We start from the raw sequence: 19,162 nt of genomic DNA, 5'->3' as shown, positions 1-19,162 counted from the left end.
TGATTCCCAGTGCCCCCCCAGTGATGCCCAGTGCCCCACCCCCGGTTCCCGGTGCCCCCCCAGTGATGCCCAGTGCCCCCCCAGTGATGCCCAGTGCCCCCCCACCCACTCCCAGTGCCCCCCCAGTGATGCCCAGTGCCCCCCCAGTGATGCTCAGTGCCCCTCCCCGTTCCCAGTGCCCCCCCAGTGATGCCCAGTGCCCCCCCACCCACTCCCAGTGCCCCCCCAGTGATGCCCAGTGCCCCCCCACCCACTCCCAGTGCCCCTCCCCTCGTTCCCGGTGCCCCCCCCCATTCCTGGTGCCCCCCCAGTGATGCCCGGTGCCCGCCCAGTGATTCCCAGTGCCCCCCCAGTGATGCCCAGTGCCCCACCCCCGGTTCCCGGTGCCCCCCCAGTGATGCCCAGTGCCCCCCCAGTGATGCCCAGTGCCCCCCCACCCACTCCCAGTGCCCCCCCCCATTCCTGGTGCCCCCCCAGTGATGCCCAGTGCCCCCCCCGTTCCCAGTGCCCTCCCAGTGATTCCCAGTGCCCCCCCAGTGATGCCCAGTGCCCCCCCACCCACTCCCAGTGCCCCTCCCCCCATTCCTGGTGCCCCCCCAGTGATGCCCAGTGCCCCTCCCCGTTCCCAGTGCCCCCCCCCCCGTTCCCAGTGCCCCCCCCCGTTCCCAGGGCCCCTCCCCCGGTGCCCGGTGCCCGGCCTCGCGCAGCCGCCGTTCCACCCCCCCCTCCCCCGTTCTCGCTTTCGCTTTCCGAGAAACGGCGGCGGCTGCCGGGAGGGGACCGGGGCCGGGGGGAGGGGTCCCGGCAGCAGAACCGGAGCCCACCGGGACCGGATCGGGCCCACCGGGCCACGCCGGGAGCAGCGCCGGGACGCACCGAGTCACTGGGATCGGACTGGGCAGACTGGGAGCCCACCGGGATCGGACCGGGTACACCGGGATCGGACTGGGCAGACTGGGAGCGGAACCGGGGTCGGACCGGGCACAGCGGGACCGGACTGGGCAGACTGGGAGGGGAACTGGGATCGGACTGAGCACACCGGGATCGGACTGGGCAGACTGGGAGGGGAACCGGGGTCGGACCTGGCACAGCGGGACTGGACTGGGCAGACTGGGAGGGGAACCGGGGTCGGACCGGGCACAGCGGGACCGGACTGGGCAGACTGGGAGGGGAACCGGGGTCGGATTGGGCACAGCGGGATCGGACTGGGCAGACTGGGAGGGGAACCGGGGTCGGATTGGGCACAGCGGGAGGAGAACCGGAGGACACTGGGACTGGACTGGGATCGGACGGGGCACACCAGGATCGGACTGGGCACACTGGGAGGAGAACCGGGCCACACCGGGGCAGGACCGGGTGACACCGGGTCCCACCAGGACACGCCAGGAGCAGGACCGGGTCCCACCAGGAGCAGGACCAGGTGACACCGGGTGACACCAAGACACAGCAGAAGCAGGACTGGGTGACACCAGGTCCCACCAGGACACGCCAGCAGCAGGACCAGGCACACCGGGTGACACTGGGTGACACCAGGTCCCCCCAGAACACGCCAGCAGCAGGACTGGGTGACACCGGGAGCAGGACCAGGTGACACCGGGTGACACCAAGACACTCCAGCAGCAGGACTGGGTGACACCAGGTCCCACCAGGACACACCAGGAGCAGGACTGGGTGACACCGGGAGCAGGACCAGGTGACACTGGGTGACACCGGGCGACACCGGGTGACACCGGGTCCCCCCAGAACACACCAGGAGCAGGACTGGGTGACACCAGGTGCCACCAGGACACGCCAGGAGCAGGACTGGGTCCCACCAGGAGCAGGACCAGGCACACCAGGTGACATCAGGTGACACCGGGTGACACCGGGTCCCCCCAGAACACACCAGGAGCAGGACTGGGTCCCACCGGGAGCAGGACCTGGTGACACCGGGTGACACCAAGACACTCCAGGAGCAGGACTGGGTGACACCAGGTCCCACCAGGACACGCCAGCACCAGGACCAGGCACACTGGGTGACACTCGGTGACACCGGGTGACACCAGGTCCCCCCAGAACACGCCAGCAGCAGGACCAGGCACACCAGGAGCGGGACCGGGTGACACCGGGACACGCCAGCAGCAGGACCAGGCACACCGGGTGACACCGGGTGACACCGGGTGACACCGGGTGACACCGGGCCCGGCCATGGCGGTGGCCCCCGCTCGTCGCCTCCTGGCCCTGCTGAGCCCCGAGCGCGGGCGCTGCGCCGTGGTGGCCGCGCTGATGGCGGCCTCGGTCCTCGGTACCGGAGGGGGGGCTGGGGGGGGCAGCACCCAGCCTGGGGGGGGGGGAGCACCCAGCTTGGGGGGGGGAGCACCAAATTGGGGGGGGGGGGGCAGCACCCAGCTTGGGGGGGGGCAGCACCAAATTGGGGGGGGCAGCACCCAGCTTGGGGGGGGGGAGCACCCAGCCTGGGGGGGGAGCACCCAGCTTGGGGGAGGGGGGGGAGCACCCAGCCTGGGGGGGGGAGCACCCAGCTTGGGGGGGGGAGCACCCAGCTTGGGGGAGGGGGGGGAGCACCCAGCTTGGGGGGGGGAGCACCCAGCTTGGGGGAGGGGGGGGAGCACCCAGCTTGGGGGGGGGCAGCACCCAGCTTGGGGGGGGAGCACCCAGCCTGGGGGGGGGGAGCACCCAGCCTGGGGGGGGGCAGCACCCAGCTTGGGGGAGGAGCACCCAGCTTGGGGGGGGGCAGCACCCAGCTTGGGGGGGGGGAGCACCCAACTGGGAGGGAGCAGCACCAAATTGGGGGGGGGGGGCACAGCACCCAGTTGGGGGGGATGCTCTGAGCTGGGGGGGGGCAGCACCCAGCTTGGGGGGGGGCAGCACCCAGCCTGGGGGGGGAGCACCCAGCTTGGGGGGGGGCAGCACCAAATTGGGGGGGGGGCAGCACCCAGCCTGGGGGGGGGAGAACCCAGCTTGGGGGGGGGCAGCACCCAGCTTGGGGGGGGGGGAGCACCCAGCTTGGGGGAGGGGGGGGAGCACCCAGCCTGGGGGGGGGAGCACCCAGCTTGGGGGGGGGGGGGGGAGCACCCAGCCTGGGGGGGGGAGCACCCAGCTTGGGGGGGGCAGCACCCAGCTTGGGGGGGGGGGGAGCACCCAGCTTGGGGGGGGGAGCACCCAGCCTGGGGGGGGGGGAGCACCCAGCTTGGGGGGGGGAAGCACCCAGCTTGGGGGGGGGGGGAGCACCCAGCTTGGGGGGGGGAGCACCCAGCCTGGGGGGGGCAGCACCCAGCTTGGGGGGGGGGAGCACCCAGCTTGGGGGGGGGGAGCACCCAGCCTGGGGGGGGCAGCACCCAGCTTGGGGGGGGGGGAGCACCCCCAGCTTGGGGGGGGGGGCAGCACCCAGCTTGGGGGGGGGCAGCACCCAGCTTGGGGGGGGGGGGAGCACCCAGCCTGGGGGGGGCAGCACCCAGCTTGGGGGGGGGGAGCACCCCCAGCTTGGGGGGGGGGCAGCACCCAGCTTGGGGGGGGGCAGCACCCAGCTTGGGGGGGGGGAGCACCCCCAGCTTGGGGGGGGGGCAGCACCCAGCTTGGGAGGGGGAGCACCCAACTGGGAGGGAGCAGCACCAAATTGGGGGGGGGGGGCACAGCACCCAGTTGGGGGGGATGCTCTGAGCTGGGGGGGGGCAGCACCCAATTTTTGGGGGGAGCACCCGGTTGGAGGGGGGATGCTCTGAGCTTTTTGGGGGGGACAACACCCAATTTGGGGGGGGATGCTTTGAGCTTTTTTTGGGGGGCACCACCCGATTTTGGGGGGGGGCCAGCACCCAGTTGGATGGGGGATGCTCTGAGCTTTGGGGGGGACAGCACCCAATTTTGGGGGGAGCACCCGGTTGGAGGGGGGATGCTCTGAGCTTTTTTTGGGGGGCAGCACCCGATTTTGGGGGGAGCACCCAGTTGGGGGGGTTGCTCTGAGCTTTTTTGGGGGGGGGGGCCAGCACCCAATTTTGGGGGCCAGCACCCAATTTGGGGGGGGAGGCCAGCACCCAATTTCGGGGGGCAGCACCCAATCTGGGGGGGGGCCAGCACCCAATTTGCGGGGGCCAGCACCCAATTTTGGGGGGCAGCACCCAAACTGGGGGGGGGCCAGCACCCAATTTTGGGGGCCAGCACCCAATCTGGGGGGGGCCAGCACCCAATCTGGGGGGGCAGCACCCAATCTGGGGGGGGGGCCAGCACCCAATTTGTGGGGGCAGCACCCAATCTGGGGGGGGGCCAGCACCCAATTTGCGGGGGCCAGCACCCAATTTTGGGGGGCAGCACCCAATCTGGGGGGGAGGGGCCAGCACCCAATTTCGGGGGGCAGCACCCAATCTGGGGGGGGCCAGCACCCAATTTTGGGGGGCAGCACCCAATCTGGGGGGGAGGGGCCAGCACCCAATTTCGGGGGGCAGCACCCAATCTGGGGGGGGCCAGCACCCAATCTGGGGGGGCAGCACCCAATCTGGGGGGGGGGCCAGCACCCAATTTGTGGGGGCAGCACCCAATCTGGGGGGGGGCCAGCACCCAATTTGCGGGGGCCAGCACCCAATTTTGGGGGGCAGCACCCAATCTGGGGGGGAGGGGCCAGCACCCAATTTCGGGTGGCAGCACCCAATCTGGGGGGGGGCCAGCACCCAATTTTGGGGGCCAGCACCCAATCTGGGGGGGGGCCAGCACCCAATTTGCGGGGGCCAGCACCCAATCTGGGGGGGGGCCAGCACCCAATTTGCGGGGGCCAGCACCCAATCTGGGGGGGGCCAGCACCCAATTTGCGGGGGCCAGCACCCAATCTGGGGGGGGGCCAGCACCCAATTTGCGGGGGCCAGCACCCAATTTTGGGGGGCAGCACCCAATCTGGGGGGGAGGGGCCAGCACCCAATTTCGGGTGGCAGCACCCAATCTGGGGGGGGGCCAGCACCCAATTTTGGGGGCCAGCACCCAATCTGGGGGGGGGCCAGCACCCAATTTGCGGGGGCCAGCACCCAATCTGGGGGGGGGCCAGCACCCAATTTGCGGGGGCCAGCACCCAATCTGGGGGGGGCCAGCACCCAATTTGCGGGGGCCAGCACCCAATCTGGGGGGGGGCCAGCACCCAATTTGCGGGGGCCAGCACCCAATTTTGGGGGGCCAGCACCCAATCTGGGGGGGGGCCAGCACCCAATTTTGGGGGGCAGCACCCAATCTGGGGGGGGGGGGGCCAGCACCCAATTTTGGGGGCCAGCACCCAATCTAGGGGGGGCCCAGCACCCAATTTTGGGGGCCAGCACCCAATCTGGGGGGGGGCCAGCACCCAATTTTGGGGGGCAGCACCCAATCTGGGGGGGGGGCCAGCACCCAATTTCGGGGGGCAGCACCCCGCTGGGGGAGGGGGACACACGCATCGCAGCCCCCCGCAGTCACACCATGGTGGGCGAGGGTGACACAGACCTGGGGGACACACCCCCACCCCGTCACCCTGACACCCTGTGTCCCCCCCCCCCAGGGGAGGTGGCCGTCCCCTACTTCACCGGCCGCGTCACCGACTGGGTGGCCAGCGAGGACGAGGTGGCGGCCGCGTGGCCGATGGCGCTGCTGGGGGTGGCCAGGTGGGGCGGTGACACCGGTGACGACGTCGCCACGCGGGGCGGGTGACACCCGCGGTCCCCAACGCTGAAGCCCCCCCCGTCCCCCGCAGCGCCGTCACCGAATTCGCCTGCGACGTCGCCTACGCGGGGACGCTGAGCCGGGCGCTGGGACGGCTCCAGCGCCGCGTCTTCGCCGCCGTCCTGCGACGCGACGCGGCCTCGCTGCGGGTGGCGGGGACCGGGGCGGTGACGGCGCGGGTGACGGGGGACGTGGAGGCCACCCACGCGGCGGTGGCCGAGGCGCTCGGCCTCTTGCTCTGGTACCTGGCGAGGGGCGTTTTTCTCCTGGTCACCATGGCGTGGTTGTCACCGCGCCTGGCCTTCGTCACCCTCCTGGCGCTGCCCGTCCTCCTGCTGCTGCCCCGGGCCGTCGGCAAGGTCCAGCAGGTGCCCGGGTGGGGACACGGGTCCCTTGTCCCCTCCCCATGCCCGCTGTCCCCCCTCCCCGTGACTGCGGTCCCCTCCCTGCACCCCTTGTCCTCACTGTCCCCTCCCTTGTGCCCGCCATCCCCTCCCCATGCCCACTGTCACCTCCCTGTGCCCCTGTCACCTCCTTTGTGCCCCCTGTCACCTCCCTGTGCCCATTGTCACCTCCCCGTGCCCATTGTCACCTCCCCGTGCCCACTGACCCCTCCGTGTCCCCACTGTCACATCCCGGTGCCTGCCATCCCCTCCCCGTGCCTGCTGTCCCCTCCCCATGCCCACTGTCACCTCCCTGTGCCCACTGTCACCTCCCCGTGCCCCTGTCACCTCCTTGTGCCCACTGTCCCCTCCACTTGCTCCCTGTCCCCTCCGTGCTCCCACTGTCCCCATGGCCACTGTCCCCTCCATGCCCCTGCTGTCCCCTCCCCATGGCCGCTGTCCCCTCCATGCCCCTGCTGTCCCCTCCCCATGCCCACTGTCACCTCCCTGTGCCCCCGTCACCTCCTTTGTGCCCCCTGTCACCTCCCCGTGCCCATTGTCACCTCCCCGTGCCCACTGACCCCTCCGTGTCCCCACTGTCACGTCCCCGTGCCTGCCATCCCCTCCCCGTGCCTGCTGTCACCTCCTTGTGCCCCCGTCACCTCCTTTGTGCCCACTGTCCCCTCCATGCCCCCACTGTCCCCATGCCCCTTGTCCCCTCCATGCCCCCGCCATCCCCTCCCCATGCCCACTGTCACCTCCCTGTGCCCCCGTCACCTCCTTTGTGCCCATTGTCACCTCCCCGTGCCCACTGACCCCTCTGTGTCCCCACTGTCACTTCCCGTGCCTGCCATCCCCTCCCCATGCCTGCTGTCCCCTCCCCATGCCCACTGTCCCCTCCACTTGCTCCCTGTCCCCTCCGTGCTCCCACTGTCCCCATGGCCACTGTCCCCTCCTTGTGCCCGCTGTCCCCTCCATGCCCCCACTGTCCCCATGCCCCTTGTCCCCTCCATGCCCCCGCTGTCCCCTCCCCATGCCCACTGTCACCTCCCTGTGCCCCCGTCACCTCCTTTGTGCCCCCTGTCACCTCCCCGTGCCCACTGACCCCTCCGTGTCCCCACTGTCACCTCCCCGTGCCCACTGACCCCTCCGTGTCCCCACTGTCACCTCCCCGTGCCTGCCATCCCCTCCCCGTGCCTGCTGTCCCCTCCCCATGCCCACTGTCACCTCCCTGTGCCCCTGTCACCTGCTTTGTGACCGCTGTCCCCTCCTTGTGCCCACTGTCCCCTCCACTTGCTCCCTGTCCCCTCCGTGCTCCCACTGTCCCCATGGCCACTGTCCCCTCCATGCCCCTGCTGTCCCCTCCCCATGTCCCTTGTCCCCTCCATGCCCCTGCTGTCCCCTCCCCATGGCCGCTGTCCCCTCCATGCCCCTGCTGTCCCCTCCCCATGTCCCTTGTCCCCTCCATGCCCCTGCTGTCCCCTCCCCATGCCCACTGTCACCTCCCTGTGCCCCCGTCACCTCCTTTGTGCCCCCTGTCACCTCCCCGTGCCCATTGTCACCTCCCCGTGCCCACTGACCCCTCCGTGTCCCCACTGTCACTTCCCGTGCCTGCCATCCCCTCCCCGTGCCTGCTGTCCCCTCCCCATGCCCACTGTCCCCTCCTTGTGCCCACTGTCCCCTCCACTTGCTCCCTGTCCCCTCCATGCCCCCACTGTCCCCATGCCCCTTGTCCCCTCCATGCCCCCACTGTCCCCTCCATGCCCCCGCTGTCCCCATGGCCACTGTCCCCTCCCCCATGCCCCTTGTCCCCTCCATGCCCCCGCTGTCCCCATGGTCACTGTCCCCTCCCCCATGCCCCTTGTCCCCTCCATGCCCCTGCTGTCCCCTCCCCATGGCCGCTGTCCCCTCCATGCCCCTTGTCCCCTCCATGCCCCCGCCGTCCCCTCCCCATGCCCACTGTCCCCTCCGTCCCCTCCGCGCTCCCTCCATCCCCCCTTGGTGCCCGCCGGACCCCGAGGTGACACCGCTGTCCCCAGGGGCTGTCGCGGCGGGTGCAGGAGGCGCTGGCCGGTGCCACCGAGGTGGCGGTGGAGACCTTCCAGGCCATGGCCACCGTGCGCAGCTTCGCCCACGAGGCCGGGGCGACCGAGCGGTACCACCAGCGCCTGCACCGCGTCTACGGGCTGGAGGGGAAGGAGGCGGCCACCTACGCCGCCACGCTCTGGGCCAGCGGGGTATGGGGACAGGGGACACGGGGACACGGGGGCTGGGGAACGTGCGGGTGGGGTGGCACGGGGTTGGGGGATGTGATGGCACGGGGGCGATGGGACACGGGGATGCGGTGGCACGGGGATGGAGGGTGTGATGGCTTGGGGGTGATGGGACACAAGGGTGTGGTGGCATGGGGACAGGGGACGTGGGGGCTGGGGGACACAGGGATGGAGTGGCATGAAGTTGGGGGATGTGGTGTCATGGGGCTGGGGGACGTGATGGCATGGGGGTGATGGGACACGAGGGTGTGGTGGCATGAGGATGGGGGGTGTGATGGCACGGGGATTGGGGACGTGATGGCTTGGGGCAATGGGACATGGGGGTGTGGTGGCATGGGGACAGGGGACGTGGGGACATGGTGGCACGGTGTTGGGGGATGTGATGGCATGGGGCTGGGGGACTTGATGGCATGGGGGTGATGGGACACGAGGGTGTGGTGGCATGGGGACAGGGGACGTGGGGGCTGGGGGACACAGGGATGGAGTGGCATGAGGTTGAGGGATTTGATGTCACAGGGATTGGGGACGTGATGGCATGGGGGTGATGGGACACGATGGCATGGGGACAGGGGATGTGGGGACATGGTGGCACGGTGTTGGGGGATGTGATGGCATGGGGGCGATGGGACACAGGGATGCGGTGGCACGGGGATGGGGGGTGTGATGGCACGGGGATGGGGACATGATGGCTTGGGGGTGATGGGACACCAGGGTGTGGTGGCATGGGGACAGGGGATGTGGGGGCTGGGGGACACGGGGATGGGGTGGCATGAGGTTGGGGGATGTGGTGTCATGGGGCTGGGGGACGTGATGGCATGGGGGTGATGGGACACGAGGGTGTGGTGGCATGAGGATGGGGGGTGTGATGGCACAGGGATTGGGGACGTGATGGCTTGGGGGTGATGGGACACGAGGGTGTGGTGGCATGGGGACAGGGAACGTGGGGGCTGGGGGACACGGGGATGGGGTGGCATGGGGATTGGGGACGTGATGGCTTGGGGCAATGGGACATGGGGGTGTGGTGGCATGGGGACAGGGGACGTGGGGACATGGTGGCACGGTGTTGGGGGATGTGATGGCATGGGGGCGATGGGACACGAGGGTGTGGTGGCATGAGGTTGGGGGATGCGGTGGCACGGGGATTGGGGACGTGATGGCTTGGGGGTGATGGGACATGGGGCTGTGGTGGCATGGGGACAGGGAACGTGGGGACTGGGGGACACGGGGATGGGGTGGCATGAGTTTGAGGAATTTGATGTCACAGGGATTGGGGACGTGATGGCTTGGGGGTGATGGGACACAGGGATGTGGTGGCATGGGGACAGGGGACATGCATATGATGGCACGGGGACAGGGGACATGGTGGCAGGAGGCTGGGGGACATGGGGATGCGGTGGCATGGAGACATGAGAACGTGGTGGCACGGGGACATGGGGACGTGGTGGGACAGGGCTGTGGGACATGAGGACATGGTGGTACGTGGCTAAGTGAGGTGATGGTGTGAGGGCTGTGGGACACGGGGACACGGTGGCACGGGGCTGGGGGATGTTGATGACACAGGGGTTGGGGGACATGGGGCCATGGTGGCACGGGGCTGGGGGACACCATGACATGGGGACATCGGGACGCAGGGCACGACAGGGCAGGAGTTCTGGGGCCCAGGAGCTCGGTGACATGGGGGATGTGACATCTCTTGGGACATGGGGGGAGCGTGATGGCACGGGGGAGGTGACAGAGCAAGGCTGGGCCCTCGGTGTCCCCACGGAGAGGTGGCCATGGCGAGGAGGGTGACAGGGACACCTCCTCCATGGCATCCCCCAGCGGTGACCTCCCTGCGATGTCCCCAGTTCTCGGCGCTGGCCCTGAAGCTGGGGCTCCTCTGCTATGGGGGACAGCTGGTGGCCACAGGGACCATCTCCACCGGGGACCTGGTCACCTTCCTCATCTACCAGATGCAGTTCACCGAGGCCGTGGAGGTGAGCCCGAGGGGACACCGTGTCCCCAGTGTCCTCCTCGCCGTGTCCCCAAGCCTGTTCCCCGTGTCCCCACGCCCTCCCTGCCATGTCCCTGTGTCCCTATGGCCATCTGTCCATGTCCCTGTGTCCCCATGGCCATCTGTCCACATCCCTGTGACCCCCTGCTGTGTCCCTGTGCCCTCCCCACCACGTCCCTGTGTCCTCTGTGTCCCCACACCCTCCTGGCCATGTTCCCATGCCCGTTCTCCACATCCCCATGTCCTCCTGGACACATCCCTGTCCCTGTCCCCATGTCCCCATGCCCGTTCCCCATGTCCCCATGTCCTCCTGGACGCATCCCTGTCCCTGTCCCCATGTCCCCATGACCCCATGTCCCCATGCCTGTTCCTCATGTCCCCATCTCCTCCTGGACGCATCTTTGTCCCTGTCCTTGTGTCCCCATGTCCCCATGCCCATTCCCCACGTCCCCATGTCCTCCTGGACGCATCCCTGTCCCTGTCCCCATGTCCCCATGTCCCCATGACCCCATGTCCCCATGCCTGTTCCTTGTGTCCCCATCTCCTCCTGGTCACATCCTTGTCCCTGTCCTTGTGTCCCCATGTCCCCGTGCCAGTTCCCCACGTCCCCATGTCCTCCTGGACACCTCCCTGTCCCTGTCCCCATGTCCCCATGCCCATTCTCCACATCCCCATGTCCTCCTGGACGCATCCCTGTGCCTGTCCCCATGTCCCTGTACCTGTTCCCCATGTCCCCATCTTCTCCTGAACACTTCCCTGTCCTTGTGTCCCCCTGTCCCCATGCCCGTTCCCCGTGTCCCCATCTCCTCCTGGACACATCCTTGTCCCAGTCCCCTGTGTCCCATGCTCCCATGCGTGTTCCTCATGTCCCCACGTCCTCCTGGCCATGTCCCCTCTGTGTCCCCAGGTCCTGCTTCGCTACTACCCCAACATGACCAAGGCCGTGGGCTCCTCAGAGAAGATCTTCGAGTTCCTGGACCAGGAGGAGCAGGAGGCAACCACTGGGACGCTGGCACCCAGTGTCCTGAAGGGCCACCTCCAGCTTGAGGACGTCTGGTTCACCTACCCCAAGCACCAAGAGCCTGTCCTCAAGGTGGGCATGGGGACACGGTGGGGGACATGGAGACATGATGGGGGGACACGGTGGGGAGGGCATGGGGACATGGGTGTGGTGGGGAGGTGTGGGGAGATGGCAAGGGGACATGGACATGGTGGGGAGGTGTGGGGACATGGTGGGGGGACAGAGGGACATGGTGGGGACACGACAGGTGGACATGGCATGGGGATATGGTGGAGACGTCATGGGAACATGGCATGGGGACGCTGGCGTGGTGGAGAGGTTGGAGAGGGGGCGAGAACATGGTGGGAGGGCAGAGGGACGTGGTGGGGACATGGCAGGTGGACGTGGGGACACAACATGGGGACACGGACGTGGTGGGGAAGGTGGGGGGACATGGACATGGTGGGGAGGGTGTGAGGACAAGGTGGGAGGACAGAGGGACATGGTGGGGACATGGCAGGGACGTGGAAGGTGGGCATGGGGACATGGGCTTGATGGGGACATGGCTTCAGGACGCAGGGACACGGTGGGGAGGGCATGGGGACATGGCATGGGGACATGGTGGGGACGTGGCATGGGGACGTGGTGGTGAGGGCGTGGGGACATGGACATGGTGGGGAGGGTGTGGGGACATGGTGGGGACATGGCAGGTGGCCATGGGGACACAACATGGGGACAGGGATGTGGTGGGGAGGGTGCGGGGAGGTGTCACCTCTGTCCCCCCCCAGGGCGTGTCCCTGGAGCTGCGTCCCGGGGAGGTGCTGGCGGTGGTGGCCCCTCCGGGGGCGGGGAAGAGCACCCTGGTGTCCCTGGTCCTGCGCCTGCACCCGCCGGGGGCCGGGCGGGTGCTGCTGGACGGCCACCCCCTCCCCGCCTACCAGCACCCCTACCTGCGCTGCCAGGTGACACCACCGCCCCCGTCACACGATGTCCCCAACGGGTCCCCACCACCACCACCCTGTGTCACCAGACAGCCCCAATGGGTCCCCACCATGACCCCCGTGTCACCAGCCATCCCCAGCAGGTCCCAGTCACCACCCCGTGTCACCAGCTGTCCCCAGCGGGTGTCCACCACCACCCCCGTGTCACCAGCCATCCCCAACAGGTCCCCACCACCACCCCGTGTCACCAGCTGTCCCCAACACGTCTCCACCACCGCCACCCCGTGTCACCAGCTGTCCCCACTGGGTTCCCATCACCACTCCCATGTCACCAGCCATCCCCAGCGGGTCCCCACCATGACCCCCGTGTCACCAGCTGTCCCCAACAGGTCCCCACCACCACCCCATGTCACCAGCTGTCCCCAACAGGTCTCCACCACCGCCACCCCGTGTCACCAGCTGTCCCCACTGGGTTCCCATCACCACTCCCATGTCACCAGCCATCCCCAGCGGGTCCCCACCATGACCCCCGTGTCACCAGCTGTCCCCAATGGGTCACACCACCACCACCCCGTGTCACCAGCTGTCCCCAACAGGTCTCCACCACCAGCCCGTGTCACCAGCCACCCCAACGGGTCCCCACCATGACCGCTGTGTCACCAGACATCCCCAGTGTGTCCCCACCACCACACCAGTGTCACCAGCCATCCCCAACGGGTCCCACCACCATCCCCATGTCCCCCACCATCCCCACTGTGTCCTCACCTCCACCCTCGTGCCACCAGATGTCCCTGCTGCACCCCCAGATGTCCCTGCAATGTCCCCGCCGTGTCCCCACCACGTCCCCTGCCGTGTCGCCCGCCATCCCCACCATGTCCCCAACGCATCCCTGCCATGGCCACCGCTGTGTCCCCAGCCATCCCTGCCACATCCCCACCGGGACCCCGCCGTGTCCCCAGCCACCTCCGCTATGTCCCCAGCTGTCCCCCCTGTGTCCCTGCCACATCCCCAGCAGTGCCCCTGGCCATGACCCCTGCCACGTCACCGCTTCACCCCTGCCACGTCCTCAGCTGTCCCCTCCATGTCCCTGCCACATCCCCTGCCATGTCCCTGCTCTGTCCCCACGTCCCCTGCCGTGTCCCCTTCCATGTCCCAACCATGTCCCCTGCCACATCCCAGCCCCGTCCCTACTGTGTCCCCACATCCCAGCCATGTCCCTGCCGTGTCCAAACCACGTCCCCCACCACGTCCCAGCCACGTCCCTGCCATGTCCCAGCTTTGTCCCCACGTCCCCCACCATGTCCCCTGCCACATCCCAGCCATGTCCCAGCTTTGTCCCCACGTCCCCCACCATGTCCCCTGCCACATCCCAGCCTCGTCCCTGCCATGTCCCCGCATCTCCTGCCATGTCCCTGCCATGTCCCTGCCACGTCCCCACCACGTCCCCCACCACGTCCCAGCCACGTCCCTGCCATGTCCCAGCTTCGTCCCCACGTCCCCCGCCATGTCCGCTTCCGTGTCCCCACCATGTCCCCTGCCACATCCCAGTCGTGTCCCTGCTGTGTCCCCATGTCCTCTGCCACGTCCCTGCTGTGTCCTCTGCCATGTCCCCATGTCCCTGCCATGCCCCTGCTCTGTCCCTCCCATGTCCCCTGCCATGTCCCCACCACATCCCCTGCCACATCCCAGCCACATCCATGCCATGTCCCCACATCCCCTGCCATGTCCCTGTCATGTCCCCACCATGTCCCCTGCCACATCCCAGCCACATCCCTGCCACATCCCCTGCCATGTCCCCATGTCCCTGCCATGTCCCCTGCCATGTCCCTGTAATGTCCCCTGCCATGTCCCCACCACATCCCCTGCCACATCCCTGCCACATCCCCTGCCATGTCCCCATGTCCCTGCCATGTCCCCATGTTCCCTACCATGTCCCCTGCCACATCCCAGCCACATGCCTGCCATGTCCCCACATCCCCTGCCATGTCCCCATGTCCCTGCCATGTCCCCTGCCATGTCCCTGTAATGTCCCCTGCCATGTCCCCACCACATCCCCTGCCACATTGCAGCCATGTCCCTACGTCCCCTGCCATGTTCCCACGTCCCCTGCCATGTCCCCTGCCATGTTTCTGCCATGACCCCATGTCCCCTGCCATGTCCCCACCACATCCCCTGCCACAGCCCAGCCATCTCCCTGCCATGTCCCCATGTCCCCTGCCATGTCCCTGCTCTGTCCCCTGCCATGTCCCCACCACATCCCCTGCCACATCGCAGCCACGTCCCTACGTCCCCTGCCACATCGCAGCCACGTCCCCGCCATGTCCCCACATCCCTTTCCATGACCCTGCCACATCCCAGCCGTGTCCCTGCCGTGTCCGGGCATTGTCCCCAGCCGTCCCCTCCGCCGCAGGTGGCCGCGGTCCCCCAGGAGCCGGTGCTCTTCTCCCGCTCGCTCCACGCCAACATCGCCTACGGGCCGGAGAGCTGGAGCCGGGCGCAGGTGACGGTGGCAGCTCGCCGGGCGGGCGCCCACACCTTCATCACCCGCCTGCCCCAGGGCTACGACACAGGTAGGAGGTGTGTCCCCCCCTCACCGTCCCCATGTCCCCATGTCCCCACCCTGACCCCCGTCTCATGCAGAGGTGGGCGAGCTCGGGGGGCAGCTCTCCGGGGGACAGCGGCAGGGGGTGGCCATCGCTCGTGCCCTGGTGAGGGACCCCCGTGTCCTCGTCCTCGATGAGCCCACCAGCGCCCTGGATGCCGAGAGCCAGCAGAAGGTGAGAGGTGACACCAGGGTCCCCTCAGTCCCCCAGTCCAGCAGCACCCTGGTCCCTGGGGGTCCCTGGTTGCTGGGTGTCCCCGAGTCCTCTCTTTCCATCACCTCTGTGGTCCCTGGTCCCTGTGTCCCCTGGGTCCCTGGCACCTGGGTCCCCTTGGTCCCTGGTCCCCGTGTCCCCTGAGTCCCTGGCACATGGGTCCCCTTCGTCCCTGGGGGTCCCCTCTTTCTGATGCCCCCAATCTCAGTGTCCCTTCAGTCCCTGGTCCCTCTGTCCCCTGGTCCCCATGTTCCCTGGGTCCTTCTCCCAGCAGCTCCCCAGTCTTTGGGGCGTCCCCCTGGATCCTCTCTCCTTGTGTCCCCTGAGTCTCTGGTCCCCTTGGTCCCCTCTCCCAGCAGACCCCTGGGGTTCCTCTCCTGATGTCCCCTGGGTCCCTGGTCCCCGTGCCCCCTTGGTCCTCAGTCTCCGTGTCCCCCTGGGTGCCTGGTCCCTTTGTTCCCGTGTCCCCCGAGTCCCTCTCCCAGCAGATCCCTTGTCTTGCAGGTGTCCCCTTGGTCCCTTGTCCCCATGTCCCCTGGGGCCCTGCTACCCATGTCGTCTTTGTCCTGAAGTCCCCTTGGTCCAAACTCACCCCATCTCTTGGTCCCCACATCTCCGGTGTCCCCTGGATCCCCACTCCCCGTGTCTCTGGGTGCCCTGGGTCACCTTGGGCCCCATGCCCCTGGGTCTCTGCTCTCCATGTCCCCTGTGTCCGCTTGGGTCCCTGCTCTCCATGTCCCCTGTGTCCCCATGTCCCTGTGTCCCCTTGGGACCCATGCCCCTGGGTCCCAGCTCCCCACATCCCCTGTGTCCCCACGTCCCTGTGTCCCCTGTGTCCCCACACCTGGGGGTCCCCACTGACGATGCCACCCACCGCAGGTGGAGCAGGAGATCTTCGGTGCCAGCGGGGCCAGACGCGCGGTGCTGCTGGTGACGGGGCAGGTGGCCCTGGCCATGCAGGCGCAGCGGGTGGCCGTGCTGGAGGGGGGACGACTGCACGAGCTGGGGTCCCCCGAGGAGCTCCTGCGCCCTGGAAGCCGCTACTGGAGCCTGCTGCAGGGTGGGGGACAGGGGGGGACAGTGGGGGATGGCGACAGGGGGAAGGAGGGTGAGGGTCAGCAGGAGCTGGGGATGGGGACACCAAATGCCAGGATGGGGACACCAAGGGATGAGGACACCAGGAGCTGGGATGGGGACTCTGAGAGCACAGCTGGGGACACCAGAAACCAGGATGGGGACAGCAAGGGCAGGGATGGGGACACCAAGAGCAGGGATGGGGGCACCAGATGCCAGGATGAGGACACTGAGAGCAGGGATGGGGACACCACAAATCAGGATGAGGACACTGGGAACAGGGATGGGGACAATGGAAGCTGGGACTGGGATACCAGAAGCAGGGATGGGGACACCACAAACCAGGATGGGGACATTGGGAACGGGGATGGAGACACTGAAAGCTGGGACACCAGGAGCAGTGATGGGGACACCGAAAGCTGTGACAAGGGACCACGAGAGCTGTGATAGGGGAGCTCAGGCGCCAGGCTGGACACACTGCCACGTCCCTGCTGCGTGATGGCGACCACGGGTGCCAGCGGGGCTGGTGGCCATCAGGGCTGGCCATGGCACACAGAGTTTGCAATAAATCCTTCTGTTTGTACCCAGGATGTCTTGGGGGACGCTGGAGGTGGGGGTCTGTGCCCCCCTTGGAACTGAAATTTGTACAAAATAAAGCAGAAGCACTTTGGGGAGGAGTGGGAAGGTCGTGGTGGCCGGGGAGAGCCCGGGCCAGTTGCAGGGTCTTGGCTGGTCGCCCTCCCATTGCCACCACCACCGTGGGAAGCGCGTGGCGCTGGTGTTGGTGTGATTAATAATTCATCTGCTCGCCTCCCCCTTGTGATATCGCAGCCACCGCCCTTTATACCCACGAGGCTTCACTCGCTTGATTCTGGCGCATCGTTCGTGTCGGTGAAGGACCTGTGTGATGGCTGCAGTGGTCAGGTCCACCCCTCCGTCGCGAGCCCACCCGTACGTTGTGGCTCTCCCCCGACGTCACACGGATCTGGGAGCAGCTCCCGATGACGTCCCCAGCCCAGCTCTACCTGAACCGCTCCACCTTTAGCCGCCTGGTCTACCTGGCTCCTTGCGTTGCTGTTCTCCAGGGACACGGCTCTTGGACATGGACATGATGGACCTTCACACCCAGGGCTCTGCCTGGGCAGCGAGGTCCTGCTGCCGTAACCCAGCAGCTCAGAGGGCTTTACCTCTGTGACCATCGCTGGAGCCACCCCCACATTTGCATTGGCCACCCTCAACGGGTCAGTACGGGGACAGAGCAGTGGCCACGTTTCTCAGAGACCAAGCTCTAGGGCCAGCGGGGTGGCTTTGGCTTCTGCAGCTTCCCTCGAAGGAAGAAAGATGGCGAGGGACTTTTTAGCAAAGCCTGTTGTGACAGGACAAGGGCCATGGTTGGAACGTGAAAGAGAGGAGATGGAGCTTGGACAGAAGAAATGGTTTACAATGAGGGCGGCGAGAGGCTGGAACGGGTCGCCCACAGAAGTTGTGGCTGCTCCATCACTGGAAGCATAAAATCATAGCATGGTTTGGGTTGGAAGGGACCTTAAAGATCATCTGGTTCCAGCCCCCCTGCCATGAGCAGGGACATCTTCCACCAGCCCAGGGTGCTCAGAGCTCCATCCAACCTGGCCTTGAACCCTGCCAGGGAGGGGGCAGCCACAGCTTCTCTGGGCAACCTGGGCCAGTGTTTCAACCCCCTCACGGGGAAGAATTTCTTCCTCATATCTCATCTAAATCTGCCCTCTTAGTTTAGAGCCATCCCCCCTTGTCCTATCACTCCACCCCCTTGTGAAAAGCCCCTCTCCATCCTTCCTGTCGCCCCTTCACGCACTGGCAGCTGCTCTAAGGTCACCCTGGAGCCTTCTCTTCTCCAGGCTGAACAGCCCCAGCTCCCTCAGCCTGTCCTCGGAGGAGAGGTGCTCCAGCCCTTGGATCATCTTCGTGGCCTCCTCTGGACCCGCTCCAACACATCCATGTCCTTCTTGTGTTGGGGGCTCCAGAGCTGGATGCAGGACTCCAGGTGGGGGTCTCATGAGAGCAGAGTAAAGGGGCAGAATCCCCTCCCTCGCCCTGCTGGCCACGCTGCTCTGGATGCAGCCCAGGACACGGTTGGCTTTCTGGGCTGCCAGCGCACGTCGCCGGCTCATGTTGAGCTTCTCACCCACCAGTACCCCCAAGTTCTTCTCCTCAGGGCTGCTCTCAAGCCACTCTCCGCCCAGCCTGTACTCGTGTCTGGGATTGCCCCGACCCATGTGCAGGACCTTGCACTTGGCCTTGTTGCACTTCATGTGGTTCACTCAGGCCCACCTCTCCAGCCTGTCAAGGTCCCTCTGGATGGCGTCCCTTCCCTCCAGAGTGTCAACCCCACCACACAGCTTGGTGTCAGCGGCAAACTCGCTGAGGGTGCCCTAAGTCCCACTGTCCATGTCGCCGACAAAGATATTGAACAGCACCGGCCCCAGTACCGACCCCTGAGGCACACCACTCGTCACTGGTCTCCACCTGGGCATCGAGCCGTTGACTGCAACTCTTTGTGTGCATCCATCTAAACATTCGAGGTGAGAGAGGATGAGAGGAAACGGCCTCAAGTCGCGCCGGGGAGGTTGAGATTGGATGTTAGGGAGAATTTCTGCACAGAAAGGGCTGTCAAGCACTGGCACAGGCTGCCCAGGGCAGGGATTGAGTCACCACCCAGCACCTCGATGTCTTCCTGGTAGCGAGGGGCCCAACACTAAACCCAGCATTCACGGTGCAAAAATCGCTGCCCTGGTCCTGCTGGCAACGCTCTTTCTGACAGGAGCTGAGATGCTCTTGGCCATCTTGGCCACGCTGCTGTGTGACACAGCGCGGTATCTACAGCGGCCCACCGGTGCCCCTTTGGATCCTTGAAGTATCTTCACTTCCTTGGAGTATCTGACTTTCAAGCCAGTGCCAAGGTTACGCAGAGCCTCCAGACCGGTCACTTCCCCCCTCGTTTCCCATTGGGCTCCCCTCAGCTCCCAGCCCAGCAACTGG

The 19,162-nt window shown here is 67.1% G+C and overlaps 1 protein-coding gene across 9 annotated transcripts; it reads left to right on the top strand.

Annotated features, from left to right (window-relative positions):
- Nucleotides 1-738: 738 nt before the first annotated feature.
- Nucleotides 739-17,515, top strand: TAP1 (transporter 1, ATP binding cassette subfamily B member). Of its 9 annotated transcripts, none has more exons than XM_075412215.1 (12): nucleotides 739-981; nucleotides 1,377-2,284; nucleotides 5,507-5,609; nucleotides 5,699-6,035; nucleotides 8,090-8,287; nucleotides 10,171-10,299; nucleotides 11,224-11,409; nucleotides 12,105-12,278; nucleotides 14,668-14,827; nucleotides 14,898-15,034; nucleotides 15,953-16,133; nucleotides 16,979-17,513. In XM_075412215.1, exons 2-12 carry the CDS (start codon nucleotides 2,188-2,190, stop codon nucleotides 17,014-17,016), a joined length of 1,740 nt encoding a protein of 579 aa, XP_075268330.1. In that variant the 5' UTR covers nucleotides 739-981; nucleotides 1,377-2,187; the 3' UTR covers nucleotides 17,017-17,513. The 9 variants fall into 9 exon arrangements, with proteins under 9 accessions (XP_075268330.1, XP_075268332.1, XP_075268331.1 ...); XM_075412217.1 differs by lacking the exon at nucleotides 16,979-17,513 and adding an exon at nucleotides 12,854-12,929 and having other exon boundaries at nucleotides 15,953-16,037; XM_075412216.1 differs by lacking the exon at nucleotides 12,105-12,278 and having other exon boundaries at nucleotides 16,979-17,515.
- The last annotated feature ends 1,647 nt before the right edge of the window (nucleotides 17,516-19,162 follow it).

The sequence above is a fragment of the Opisthocomus hoazin genome, unplaced genomic scaffold, assembly GCF_030867145.1.
Source record: "Opisthocomus hoazin isolate bOpiHoa1 unplaced genomic scaffold, bOpiHoa1.hap1 HAP1_SCAFFOLD_118, whole genome shotgun sequence".
Taxonomy (NCBI): Eukaryota; Metazoa; Chordata; class Aves; order Opisthocomiformes; family Opisthocomidae; genus Opisthocomus; species Opisthocomus hoazin.
The sequence above is the reverse complement of the archived record's forward strand: the minus strand, read 5'-3'. Positions and strand labels throughout refer to the sequence as shown.